General features: G+C 36.7%; 1 protein-coding gene across 4 annotated transcripts in view; it reads left to right on the top strand.

Annotated features, from left to right (window-relative positions):
• Window positions 1-15,083, top strand: part of MCTP1 (multiple C2 and transmembrane domain containing 1) — a 339,516-nt gene that overhangs the window by 52,151 nt on the left and 272,282 nt on the right. For all 4 annotated transcript variants that reach the window (XM_035014874.1, XM_035014872.1, XM_035014873.1 and 1 more), the window contains exon 2: window positions 2,039-2,153. In XM_035014874.1, coding sequence (XP_034870765.1) covers window positions 2,039-2,153 — 115 coding nt within the window. The remainder of the gene's footprint in view (window positions 1-2,038; window positions 2,154-15,083) is intronic.

Here is a 15,083-nt window from a genome sequence, read left to right as displayed (position 1 = left end):
CAAACTGTTTTTCAAGAAGTTGAAATAAAAGTGCAAGTCCTCGTAGTGGCAAGTACCGAAACCAGCTCATGTGTTCATCAATAGAGAAATAATTGAAGAAATTATGATTACGGTACCCCACACTGTGGAAAATTATGTACCTTGAAAAAAAAATAGAGCCATATGTATTGATTAGGAAAGTGCCCATGACATTTTTAAGTTAAATAAATTGTGAAATAATAGGCAAAATATAGTACTATCTTTTTAAAAGACAAAAACTGAAAACTCAACCAAAGAAAAATAAACCTATATGTATCTGTGTTTGTACAAGCCCTTCAAAATGTGGAAGGATATACCCTAAATCGTTAGAATTGGTAACGCCAAGGAGGTGGGAAAAGCCGATGTTTGAGAGAAGAGCAAGACAATCATCTCACCTTTGTTGCTCTCTTGTCGAAGGCCGGATCCAAATTAGGGGTAATAGGAATTAAAAGAAAAAGAAGAAGATAGCAGGAGGGGAAGAATGAAGGGGGGGAAATCATTTGAGTGAAGCTATATATGGCCCCCACACAAACCATGAGAGACGATGGACTCTGAAAAACAAACTGAGCGTTCTAGAGGGGAGGGGGGTGGGAGGATGGGTTAGCCTGGTGATGGGTATTAAAGAGGGCACGTTCTGCATGGAGCACTGGGTGTTATGCACAAACAATGAATCATGGAACACTACATCAAAAACTAATGATGTAGTGTATGGTGATTAACATAACAATAAAAATTAAAAAAAACAATTGGGAGATGGAATGGTGGTGGAAAGGGAGTGGATGGGATTTGGCAACTTTGTGCATGTGGTGGAGAGGGAAATGAGGAAGTCAAGGGGAGCTCATTGATTTCTAGCCTGAGCCACTGTGGGAACCACGTAGGAACAGGGGTACCATGAAAAGAAGTGGAATCTTTCTTATTGTTACCAGAGGAGAGATGAGGAGTTTGGGTTATCTGTCAAAGTTGTGCTCCTTCTTATTTTAAATGATAATTGCTCCTATAGGAAAGCTGCTTTCTTGCTCTTGAAGCATGGGGGGGAAAGAGCTGCTTTATAATTGTATTTCATATGAACTGTAGAATTAGAAGAGCCACACCAGCATCTAAATTTTTACCTTATCCATGCATATGATTCCAAAACAAAAGAATATTTCTTTTTGAATTGGAAGAAAAATTATAGGAATTTAAAATCATTTCCATATGTAAAGAAAAGTCAGTTTTCCTGTTGTATTCAAAGTGGCATAAAGTATAAAATGTGACCTATACAATTTTTATTGTTTCTTTTGTGTTGTTTTAATATAGCTATTCCCCTTAAAAGTGTTTATTTAACTTAATGCCTGTAAATAATAGTATATTGTTACTAAAGATATCCTATAGGGATAGTCTTGCAAAAATGTTTAGTTCTAGAAATAGCTTGTGCACTTTTATTCTACAGAAAGCAGCATTAGAAATTTAGTCCCACTGAGTATTTATTTCTTGCAAATACTGTCAAAATACTGGGTAAATTTATTTCTGTATAATTACATCATATTTTATGCTGGGATTGAAATAGAAATGTGTAATCCATCAGCATGACCCTTTTGCATAGATAAATGAGTCAACACAGTTACCTGAATAAATCACTTTAATTATCAGCTCACTTGTATGGAAATAAACTGTTCTTGCATACCTTTATTCTCCATTCATCACTGATTGTATTTTTACTTCAGACACTATTCCTATGTAGTCTTCCTTAGTTGAATTATGTGGGGCTATCCATGGGGAATGTTTTTCATATTATATTTGTTATCTTGAATCTGAGTTAAAACAAGAATTCCTATAAGTGCCATGTTTTTATTTTGAGTCTAAAGAACTTCATGAATTTAAAAACCTTCAGAGAACTGGGTGATTATGGCATGGTAACGCACAAGATGATTCCTTTTATTGACTACTTCTTCCAGTTTGAGTGAAGCTATATATGGCCCCCACTAGAGGAAATAGGAAAGAGATAATAAATTTAATATTTTGTATATTTCTTGTTTTTCAGAAAATAAATACTGCTGGAACCAGTAATGCAGATGTCCCCTTGGCTGATCCCGGAATGTACCAATTGGACATTACATTAAGAAGGGGTCAAAGTTTAGCTGCCCGAGATCGAGGAGGTAAGAACATAAGAACACAACCACCTAGAAACTTATTTTATGTGTTTTTTGACAAATTTTGTTTTCTTTACGGTTGCTTAAGTGTAAAAAAAAAATCACCTTTAGTATTATAATTTTTAGAAGGTTGGGTTCAGCAATATGGTTTGAAGCTTTATTTACTCCTGTGATCACAGAGAAAGAGGTTATGATGCAAATTCAAAAACTCTGAACTGGTCCTGACCCAAACAGTATGGTCCCTACTAAACTGCTGACATATTAGACTCTGCCTTATATATTATCAGTGACATAGTTGGTTAGTAGATGAGGCACATATTTGGAGTCATATCAGAAGTAACCATTTGGCAGACCTGAAGTTCTTGTTACTGCATAGATTTGCACAGTTGAATCTGCTAACATTGCAGAATCCAGGACAGACATTTCGCCAAAACTTTGGAGATTCCCACCAGTGATTTTTCTGAGGCTTGGTTGGACCTGGCAGTAGTCTCATGGTAGGTCTTTGTAGTCCATGATGAAAGAAGAGACAAGGAAAACACTCTCTCGTTTCTGGTTTCCAAATCTCAAGGCAGTCTCCTGGTGAACTAGCCTGGGCTACATTAGGGATTCCTTGAACCCACATGAGAGGCAGCCCTGGGATGGACGCTAGGTAGACTGTGGAGCATCCTGTTCACAGTTCAAAATACTAGCTATTCAGAATGTGGAGACCTGAGGGGCCTGACAAACCACAATTCCAATTCCATAGGAAGCTGAATTTGAGTGTAACTCCTCCAACAAGGAAGTGGGGAGAGCCCCCAAGCCTCTAACAAGTGTCAGACAACCTGAAAAATGCTTCTGACATCATGCAGTCTTATTTACCTGCTCCCACCCTATTTGACATCCACATTTAGGGTTTGGAAGGAGCCAAATTAGGACTACAGTTTATAATTCTATCTCTTGTCTCTACAAGAATAAAATGGAAAAAATAATTTAGTATAATAGTGGGTTTTTAAAGACTAGAAACTGTACAACTAATAGATTTAATTTTTTAGTAAAAACTAGTGAATGAAGGTATGATTAGAAATGTAGAATTTTAACACACTTAATTTTCAAAATTAGCCATCTGGTTAAGTAGTCAAGGACAAGTTTTTATTGAACTGAACTGCTTGTCTCAAAAGCAGTTACAATTAGATTAGAGAAAGAAAATAATGCTATTAATACAGTATTATTTGGTTGTATATATGTATACTACATTTTTTAGTTTGAGGAGTACTCTTAATTACATTCTGTTGCATCATTTGATTTAAAACAGAATTGAATCAGCCATCAGGAGATCAAAATTTTAGTCCTAGATATGCCCTCCCAACAATATTAAATACATATGCACATAATTATTTAATACAACATTGTTTGTAATTATAAAATGCCTATTCATAGGCGAGCTGGTTAAATAAAATATGGTACATCCACATGATGAAATATTGTGCAGCTATAAAATAAAGAATAAGGAAAATCTCTAGGAATTGTTATGAAAAGAGTTACAGGGGGGTGCCCGGGTAGCTCAGTCAGTTAAGCATCTGACTCTTTATTTCGGCTCAGGTCATGATCTCAGGGTCGTGGGATTGAGCCCCTCATCAAGCTCCTCACTCAGCAGGAAGTCTGCTTGAGATTGTCTCTCTCCTTCTCCCTCTGCAACACCCCCCCAAATAAATAAACAAATCTTTAAAAAGAATAAAGGTAAGAGTTACAGAATATTATTGACAAGGCAAAGTATAAAAGATTATTGACAGTATAGAATGTAAGAAAGGGGGAGTATAAGAAATTCTGCATTATATGTTCATTTATTCAAAAAGAAATATTGGAAGTAAAATCCAGAAACTAATGAGATTAATAACATACATAATATAGGTAAGAACAGGTGTCAAGAATGAGTGATGGGAATGGGGTAAAAAAGATGAGGAAGTGATTTTTCTCTGAGTAAAACTTGTATAGTTCTAACCCTTTGGTTATGGCAATATTTCAGAACCAAGCTAACTAAATAAATAAGTAAATAATGATTAAGATGTAGGAGGAACCCAAAATTAATGGTAACTATAACCATACCTTAGGGGGATGAGGAATAAAACAACTAAACTAAGTGATCATATGAAACAATATTTGGATTATATACCATAAAACTCAAGACAAAAAAGCACTATACTTGAGGTACTCTAGAGCATGACTACCAATTCTGAAACTACTTAATGTGTATACTGGGACTGAACAAATAAGTAAATATATTGTAGATAATGAGAGCCAGTTTTTCCATTGTTGGAGAAAGAAGTTACAAAAATAGAACAAGGAAAAGCTGCAAAGAACCTTCTGGTTTTAGAGGGGCATCAGTATGAACTAATGGTTTTTAATACATATACAGATAGACCGAAATTATAATACATAGAGGTGTGTGTGTGTGCGTGTGCGTGTATGTGTTTCCTACATCTATCTGCTGAGAGGGCCTAGAAACAATTGCAAATGTGTAATGACAGAGTAGCAATCGACACAGGTTGGGCCCAGAGTTTGGTTTCTAAATACAATTTTCCCAAGAAAAGTAAGCAGTGCTCCTGGAGAAATGGTTGATTACAGATCTGGGCCAGGGGAAGTGCAAGCGGAGCCTGGAATATTTTGCAGTCCCAGAAAGTAAGGAAGTAATAAAAAATCGATGGCATGATGTCAAAACAACATAGAAGCCAACTTAAAAGAGCTCCCAGGAATCAAAACTTGGACAGTTTCAGCAACAAAATAAATGATGATAATAATGAATTCTAATCTATTGAATAATACGAGTTCATGCTGGTAAGTAAATAACTGAATAAAATAAATAAGTGGGAGAGAAGGTGCAGCTTTTCCTAATGGTAGAATTCCAATGAACAAATGTAGAAAGGAAAATAAGAATAGAAAACCACCTTTTAACAAACAACACAGTAACATTTTTCAGGCAAAAATCATCAATTGATGCTAAAATTACATGTGCAAAATTATGATGAGAAATGGGATATTTGCATCATTTCAAAGTATTTCCTAACAATATACATATGAATTACAGAGGAGGAAATAGTAACTTTACAATGGAGAGACTTGGAAGATACAGCCTTACCCAAATGTAATGAGAGACAGATATCATGGACCTCCTGATAATGATGCACTGAGCAAGGCACATCATTTCTCTGACATTCTCGTCAAAAAATGCAGAGTCAGTGTGATCATGAGAAAATATCAGACATACTCTGACAATATACGATGCTAGTTATCTGACCTGAGTAGCAGCTGCCCTGTGGACAGGGGGCCCACAACCTCGTCCCACGGTTCCATGTCTCCAGAGTTGTCAGTCTGGATGGCACTGTCCACACACACTGTCTTTCCTACAGCTGCAAATTTCTCTGTGTGGTTGTCTCAGCCACAAAGAGGAATTTTTTGAAGTAGAACAAGAGGACCATATTCTTTTTTTTTTTAAGATTTTTAAAATTTTATTATGTTAATCACCATACAATACATCATTAGCTTTTGATGTAGTGTTCCATGATTCATTGTTTGCGTATAACACCCACTGCTCCGTGCAATACGTGCAAGAGGGCCATATTCTTAAGAAAAATGGGGAAAAAATATTTTGTGGAAGTGAAGAATATCCACGTGTGTTTAAAATGCAAACTCCAATCCAGCTTCACCGTTTTACTTACTTGGCCTGACATTTATGACTTTTTTATTGAGTAGATATGAGAGGAGATATTTAAACAAAGGAAACAACTTAAGTATCAGATTGATTAAAATTTACCTTAGACCCACCTCTGAATGGCAGATGTGTTAAGCATATGACTGGATAGGTCGTATTGGGTGACTTTACACTTGTGAATTTATATACATCCAGGACAGTTAAATGGGGATGGGTAGTTCAAAGTGAGAAAACAAGCTAGGAAATGCTGCAGGCATATGGGAGTATAGTTTTGAGGGCCTGAATTGGGATTATGGATGGGGAAATGGAAAAGGAAAGGAAAATATGAGAGGTGCTTCAGGAGAACGTCTGGTAACATCATGAATGACAGAGCTCAAAAGAACTATTGAGATTTAAGGGTCATGGTACCTGGGAGCCATATGGCTTTTGGAAAAAGGTGAATGTCAGCAAAAATATTTTTATAATGATTAGACCTAGCAGAAATTGTACTTTTATCATTTATTACATCGATGCCCTCACCTACTGCCCAGCAAAACCAAAATGGCTATGCCCCCTCTATCCCTTATCACCCTTGCACAGAATAGTGGAATGGGAAAACACTTCACCATCACCACCATCGCTAGAATGTTCTTTTCATCTCCAGAATCTTCCTTCATACATAATGGGCATGGAGTTGGGCTCAGCAGTCAAAACTGGCCGTAATTCTTCCCTTTTTTTTTCTTCACAATGAGAACATTTTATTTTATTTATTTATTTTTTAAAAATTTTATTTTATTATGTTAATCACCACACATTACATCATTAGTTTTTTTATGTTATGTTAATCACCATACATTACATCATTCGTTTTTGATGTAGTGTTCCATGATTCATTGTTTGCGTGTAACACCCAGTGCTCCATTCAATACGTGCCCTCTTTAATACCCATCACCAGGCTAACCCATCCCCCTTCCCCTCTGTTTTTCAGAGTCCATCATCTCTCATGGTTCGTCTCCCCCTCCGATTTCCCCCCCTCCATTCTTCCCCTCCTGCAGTCTTCTTCTTCTTTTTTTTTTTTTTTAACATATATTGTATTATTTGTTTCAGAGGTACAGATCTGTGATTCAACAGTCTTGCACAATTCACAGCGCTTCTAACATTGTTATAGATAGAGTCACAATAAACAAGTTCACATGGATCACTTTTTTTTTTCTGCAGATGATCCAATGCCTCATTCAAATGTTATTGCCACAGTTTACTTTAGTTCTAAGATCTTCTTTAGATAACATAAAATATGGATCACTTTTTTGATTATTTAAATTTATTCCTAGTATTTGAAGAGAATCAGTTGTCCTCTGTAGTGGAATGACTTGGGTTCTCCCAAAGATACGTCTAAGTCCTAACTCCATGCCTATGAATGCAACCTTATTTGGAAATAGTGTCTTTGTAGATGTACTTCAGGTATGAATCTTGAGATGAGATCATCCTGGATTCAGGGTGGGCCCTAAATCCAACGACTGGAGGAGTGGGGAGAGACTGGAGACTTGGAGACACGGAGGGAAATGCCCTGTGAGGATGGCAGCAGAGGTCGGAGTGATGCTGCCACAAGCCAAGGAATGTCTGGAATCAACAGAAACTAGAAGAGGCAGGGAAGAACTCTTCCCAAGAGCCTTTGGAGGGAGTGTTCCCCTACCACACCCTTGACTGTTTGACTCCTGGATTCCAGAGCTGTGAGATAATAAATTTCTGTTATTTTAAGCCACCAAATTTGCACTAAATTGTTAAAGCAGCCCTGGAAAATTAATACATCTTCCATGGTACAAATTACAAGAAATCAAATTGTAGGCAATTGCTATCACCAGATGTAAGTACATAGATTGCTCTTACTTTTCTAACAATGCAAATAATCATGTCAAGACATTACATTCAAATGTGATAGATTATAATATGGTCCTGAAAAACCCAATCCAATTAAAATATAAATGGCATTTTTCTAGTAATAACTAGACATGATGATTGTCACAGGGCTGCCAGATAAAATAAGGAACTCAGTTAAATTGAAATTTCAGATAAACAATACATAACATTTAAGTAAAGTATGTCTTAAATATTATATAAAATATATTTATTTGACAAATTTTTATTATTTATTTTTTTATTAAATAAAGTTGACATGTAATATTGTGTAAGTTTGAGGAGTTCGGCATGTTTAAATTTATAAATTGTCACATGTTGTCATTGTAGCAATACCATATTACATAGTTATAGTACAATATTATTATATATATTCATTATACTGTGGATTAGATGAGATATATTTATACTAAAAGTAATGTGTTGTTTATCTGAAATTCACATTTAATGAGGTATCTTGTATTTTTATTTGCTAACTCTGGAACCCTACGATTGCAGCAGAGAGATTATACATATTACTCCAAACCACATAGCTAATAGAATGTGGAGCTTGGCTTTGAAATTATGTGCATCATACTCTTCAAGATCATGTGTTTCTAGTTCATAGACACAATAAAACTTAGCACAATGCAGTAGCATTGCAAGAAGTCATCTACTTGTTCTGTAAAAAAGGTTATAAAAATGGAAGAATGTCTTATTTGTTTCAGAGGTACAGGTCTGTGATTCATCAGTCTTGCACAATTCACAGCACTTACCAGAGCACATACCCTCTCCAGTGTCTATCACCCAGTCACCCCATCTCTCTCTCCCACCCCACCCCCCACTCCAGCAACCCTCAGTTTGTTTCCTGAGATTAACAATTCCTCATAGCAGTGAGATCATATGATACATGTCTTTCTCTGGGGGGAAATCGGAGGGGGAGACAAACCATGAGAGATGATGGACTCTGAAAAACAAACTGAGGGTTCTAGAGGGGGGGGGATGGGTTAGCCTGGTGATGGGTATTAAAGAGGGCACGTTCTACACGGAGCACTGGGTGTTATACACAAACAATGAATCATGGAACACTTCATCTAAAACTAATGATGTAATGTATGGGGATTAACATAACAGTAAATTAAAAAAAAAAGAAAGAAGTCCCTACACTGAGTAGAGTTAGAGAACTCCAGTCACTCTCCTCTGTGAGTCTGATGTGTCACCGCCAAAGAAAGTGTCCAGATGCTCTGAGAACAGTGTTTTCAGGCTGGAGTAAGAATTATAGAAACCTGGGGATGGGAAAGGATCTAGATGGTTTTCCCCTGCAAGCTTCACTCTTCTCACAGTTTAATGAAACCTCTCTAACCAAGACCTTATATCAGTTACAGACAGCCAGATCTGAGGAAATGATTGGAAAGCATTTTTTTCCCAAAATAAATTCAATTTTATAAAACATATTCTGTATTCTAAGTATAAACAAGCCCTTTTCAAGTTGGAGGGCCTGCCAGCAATTTTGTCATTAGATGTAATTTATGAGAACTTTTCAAGAGAGTTATTCTCTGAGTGTGAATTATGCCTCAGGGATGATATTTGGTGTTTACATATATTTCCTCTAATCTTCACAGGGTTGGCTGTAGGGGCAGGTGCCTCCCCAACACATCCACGCATCTTTCGGTGTTAGGATCCTCTTTGGTTTTGACCCTTAGGAATTTCCTCTATGGTAGAATGGCCATATATCCTGGCTTGCCTGGGGGCGGGTTTTTTTTTTTTTAAACTGTTAATTGGCATAATTGTTAATAGTGGTTCATTTCACTCTCAAAAGGGTCCCCATTCTAAAGACATACTATGTATACTGATGCTTCCTAGAAAAAATTCTAGTCCCATTAAAGTTGATCAGAAAATTAAGTGCTGTAAGCATTCCTTTTTTCCCAGAAGGAGAATGCAATTTGTATCATCAGAGGAAGGTTTATCTGAGCAGGTTTGTTTTTGTTTTTGTTTTTTTAAGATTTTATTTATTTATTTGAGAGAGAGAGAGATAGCGAGAACAGGAACACAAGCAGGGGGAATGGGAGAGAGAGAAGCAGGCTTCCCGCTGGGCAAGGAGCCGGATGCGGGACTCAATCCCAGGACCCTGGGATCATGACCTGAGCTGAAGGCAGACGCTTAACAACGGTGCCCTCTGAGCAGGTTTGAGATGCTTTTTTTTGGCAGCTCCTTCTTTAGATTTACAGGCTTTAATGAGCTACTGTGATCAAGAAAAGGTCTGTCATGTTACCTTTTTGGGTTAAGATGGTGAATTGAATATGTTTTTTAGTCAATTGGTTTTTTTTACATTTCTTACAAAAGGTGGAATCAGGTATAGCTTGTTTTACCCAATACAGACACAATCACATATATGCCTGTGAAATGTCATTCCTTTCACCAGTTTCCTACTGTTGGGGAATTAAAAAAAAAAAATCACACTGACTCAGGGTTTTAATAATAGCTATTTCACATAGTCTATGATCTGAAGTAAAGCTATATATATACATACACACACACACATGCACATATATACATATATTTTATACTATATAAGCTTCTGCAGAATACATATATTCTGTTCTGTTTTTCCTATCTTATTTTCAGAGGTGCAAAAAACATCATTCATTGACATACAAAGATTCCCTTGCTATATGTTAATATAACTAAGGCCATACAATTACTAAACCCTGAGAATGAACTTCTACCTGAGATTTTGTAAATGATTCCAAGACTGCACCTTTGTCCTAGAAAGCTTTTTGCACTGGTCTTAACACTTCATTTATTCTGAGCCAGAGCAAAGGGTTTAGTAGCTCTTCTCCAGGCTGTCTGCAGTGCTTCATACACCAGGGTATTCCTTTCTTCAAAATTCCCAAGGTTGGCCAAGAGGTGACATTCTATACCAAATGAAAATCTGAAACTCCTTAAGACACACAGCAACTACTATACCCATCTCCCGAAAAGACTCTGAAGGTGATGTTTCCAATATATGAAATACAGTCCTATCACACCTAACTAAATAGTATTTGCTTTTAAATGTGCTATTTCTTATATTATTATGGCTACAGATTTACTTTGCTTAATTATATTTAGTTAGAAGAAGGACCAACTCTTATTGAACCTTTGCCAATAACTGCATGCCATGAAAAGTAAAAGGACCCAGGAAAGGCAGTGTGTTCAATATCTGATGTTGTTCTCAGGAGTGTATCAACAAGGTCAATCAATATGCATCATATTTCCTTCAGAATCTGCATAGACTTTGCCAGTGGTGGGTTTTTTGGAAATATGATTTTATTTTCTCTAGATGAATTTGATTTAGAATAAACCTAATTTAATTCAGCATCTGTTAACAAAATGATGATTTTAAGCTTAAGTCATTTTAAAACTGCGTCTCTGAGTTCCATTTATTAGACATTGTCCTCAATTCACCAGAGGTTAGTTAGCTTATATTCATGGCTTTCCATATTTAGGCTTCTTACAAATTATGTTCCTTCTCAATATAAGCATAAAGGAAATTTTATGTGTTCTTGCATCTTGATGTATTGTGCCCATTGAGAGAAATATTCTCAGGAATTTAGTTATATACTCCCTGAAATTGGATCATGTGAAATATACAAAATTACCCTTTCCACAAATTTTGAAATGTCAAATTGGCACAGCAGCCCAATTAAGAATGAGTGTACATTTTTGGTACACCTGTTTGGTATAGCCAAACCTTATAAGGTTATAGGCCCATTGATTAAGATTATTTTAAAAGAGGGCATTCCTTCTAATTAGCACTAATTTAATCTTCTAAATGTGGGGTTGAGAGGAGGAGACTAAAGGAGCTTTATCATGTGCTTCTTGTAAAATAAGCCATTAAAAAGAATACCAATATTTATAGCAATATTTAAAGCAGTGTCTGTTCACTTTCCCAAGATCCTATTTCTTCTGCTGATTTTGGTAACCTACTTGGTAATCTACTTTCACAAAATCATCTGTCTTTGGAGCAAAACAGTTCTGTAAATCCCAACTTTTAAGTCCCCTGGGACAGTTGATGAGGTATTTACTCATGGTGGCAGTTTCAGCTTACATTTAGAAACCTGCACCCACGGGCTGATTCTTAGCAGCCTCAGTAGTCATTGCCATCAAGTTCTGGGACTTAATGTGTCATTTTCCAGAAGATGTCTAGTCTTTAGCTTACAGTAGGGACCTTGAGACAAGCATGAGGGGAGAACAGAGGCCACCAGTTGATGACATACTGAATATCACATACTTACGTGGTAAGTTTATTATAGAAACCAATCATGTCAGTATAGAAGACAGTAGAATCCCCTACTGGAAGTGATAACATAAGCAACTGGGGGTAACTATAATTTAGGTGATGATTACCCTGAGGGGAAAAATGTTTTATGGACAACAAAGACATTGGCAAATTTCCAAAGCCTTACTTACAATCAGTACAGTACTGTGTGTGCCAAAATCATCTCCAATTGATAAAAGTATTTAAAACTACAAATAAAATCTTCCTAGAAGTCAATTTATTGACATCCATTGTGTCATGTGCATGACTACGAACAGGCTTCCCCTTACCCCAATAGGGCATGTAATAGCATATTGAAGAATAATACTTTATCATCTAAACAAAATGGGCCTTGGCTAAGTTAAGTTTTCTTTTTGTTTTGAAAACTTTTCCCTATCCCAAAAAACAATATCCCATGCCCAATATGACCTTTAGGTTCAGCTGAACATCAGGCTCACAAGGCTATCCAAGGCCTTACTTGATACCTTTTCAGGAAGATACAGGGAAGGGACCACAACTCAACAACAGGATAGCATCAGCTATCCCTTGTTGCAGTCCCTGTGGCAACCCCCACAGCCATCTGGGAGTTGTCTTCCTTGGCCCGCCAGGTAACACAGGGCAGGTGAAGAAGACAAGATCACACTGAGCAGGCGTGAGAACCACTCTGGTATAAATGCCTCATTTCTCACAGGAGCCAGTATCTCTTATAACTACTTCATAGATGTAGCTTTTTTTTTTTTTTTAAGATTTTATTTATTTGAGAGAGAGAGAGCATGAGCCCAGGTGGGGTGCGGGTGGTGGGCAGAGGTAGAAGGACAAGCAGACTTCCCGCTGAGCGGGGAGCCTGACTCAGAGCTCCATCCCAGGACCCTGCGATCATGACCTGAGCTGAAGGCAGACGCTTAACCGACTGAGCCACCCAGGTGCTCCGTAGACGTAGCTTTTTATGGACATGCCCAGTTACAAGAATCGTTACACTCAGGGGAGCCAAAAGATACAGCTTCTGTTCACGTGTTTCTATTTCTCTCACGCCAGATGAAATCCGCCAACTAGGAGATCATTTTTACCATTTGCTGCCTAGCAACATAGTTGACATACTATCTATTCAGTTTAGCAGAGAAAGAGAGTAGCCAAAGGTCATATTCTCAAGAAGAAGGGGCAAGCATTGAGAAAATTAAGAAAGTACAGGGTATTCCCCTTGTGCCTAATTGTACCAGACAGTCCCTCCTTGCTCGTGAGTGCCCAGGAAGGGGTTCAAGGCCAGGTGATTCCAAGCCTTTGGAGCTCCCTAGGAGCTGCTTAGGAAACACCAGTCAGTATAAAAACACCTTGTCAGTTTTATTAGTCTGAATTTAGGACCTGACCCTGGAGAACAGCAAAATCAAAAGAATTTTTGCACTGACACACAAGTACTCAGAAAGGTTGAGAAGTAGCTACAGCGTTACCCGTATTATTAACCAAAGTAACAGCACTTTATAGCAACCATAACAACAAAGGTAGAAGAACAAATCATTTAGCTGTATTAAGTTGTCTAGACATGACCACCCCTTACTATTCTTTCTGTTTGCCTTTTTTTTTTTTTTTTAAACAAGTGACCATGGTCATAAACTACTCAAAGCAGAATAAAAGCAGACCCTTTTTGAGAGATGTGTTCAGTTTGGGTGAGGCAAACCTTCCATCTATCCAGAAAGTCAATCATGTTTTACTACCTTGTGTTGAGAACAGACTCTATACTCAGTGACCATTTCTCTTTCTGAATTACCAGTCCTCTATTACACAAAGCTTTTTAATGAATAATTGTATTTAGTTTTTTTTTCAAATTATGTTTATTGAGGTATAATTTACATAGAGTACAACTTCCAGTTTGAGGAGTTTGACAGAAAAATACAGTCATAACTAGCACCAGACCAAAAACATAGAACATTTCCATCACCTCAGGAAGTTCCTTTATGATCTTTTGTGGTTAATTTTCTCCTTACACTTCTGGCAACAATTGATCTGGTATCTGTATAAAACTATTTTAAATTTCCTCAATATGTATGTATCTTAAATGTACATATATATGAAATGATAGGTGATATATTTTAGAGATTGAATATAATTTTGTAAAGCATAAGACATTGTTTATACTGCATTGATGTTATCCTTATAATTTGAATGCTATTTACATTTCAAATATATTTACATGTTGACAAAATATGTAAATAAAAACTACTCAGTGACCCTGATGGAAACTATGGACTCTAAGTGATAATGCTGTGTCAGTGTAGATTCACTGATACGAATGTACCACTGTTGTGGAGGATGTTGATAGTGAGGAACGCTAAGCATGTGTTGGGAGCAAAGAGTATAAAGAACTCTCTGTACTTTCCAGTCAACTTTGCTATGAAACTAAAACTTCTCTAAAAATCAAAGTCTATTTTAAAAAAAACAACACTACTTTGTGGAGATAAAGTATCTTTGCTCTGTCTCCATTTTAATTTAGCTTAAGTATATAAAATAATACAGCTATGGTGGATACTAAAAACTTACCGGAACTGTAAAATTTTATTCAAGGAAGAATCCAATGGAATAGCATGCAGCATTGTCTGAAGTTTAAAACAACTATACTTTAATCACTAATTATTAGGGAAATACAAATCAAAACCACAATGAGTTATCACCTTACACCTGTCAGAATGGCTGCAATAAAAAAGATAAGGAATAAATGTTGGCAAGGATGTAGAGAAAAAGGAACCCTTGCACACGGTTGGTGGGAATGTAAATTGGTGCAGCCACTGCGAAAAATAGTATGAAGTTTCCTCAAAAAATGAAAAAATAGAACCACCATATGATGCGATAATTCCACTACTGGATATTTACTTGAAGAAAACCAAAACATAATTGAAAAAGATATATGCACCCGTATGTTTATTGCAGCATTATTTACAATAGCTAAGATATGGAAGTAAATAGATGAATGAATGAATAAACATGTGATATACATCTATAATGAAATACTACTCAGCCATAAAAAAATGGGATCTTGTCATTTGTGACAACATGGATGGACCAAGAGGATATTATGCTAAATCAGACA

The sequence above is a fragment of the Mirounga leonina genome, unplaced genomic scaffold, assembly GCF_011800145.1.
Source record: "Mirounga leonina isolate KUSES-001 unplaced genomic scaffold, KU_Mleo_1.0 Mir_168, whole genome shotgun sequence".
NCBI classification, from domain to species: domain Eukaryota; kingdom Metazoa; phylum Chordata; class Mammalia; order Carnivora; family Phocidae; genus Mirounga; species Mirounga leonina.
This window is presented reverse-complemented; position numbering and strand designations above follow the sequence as displayed.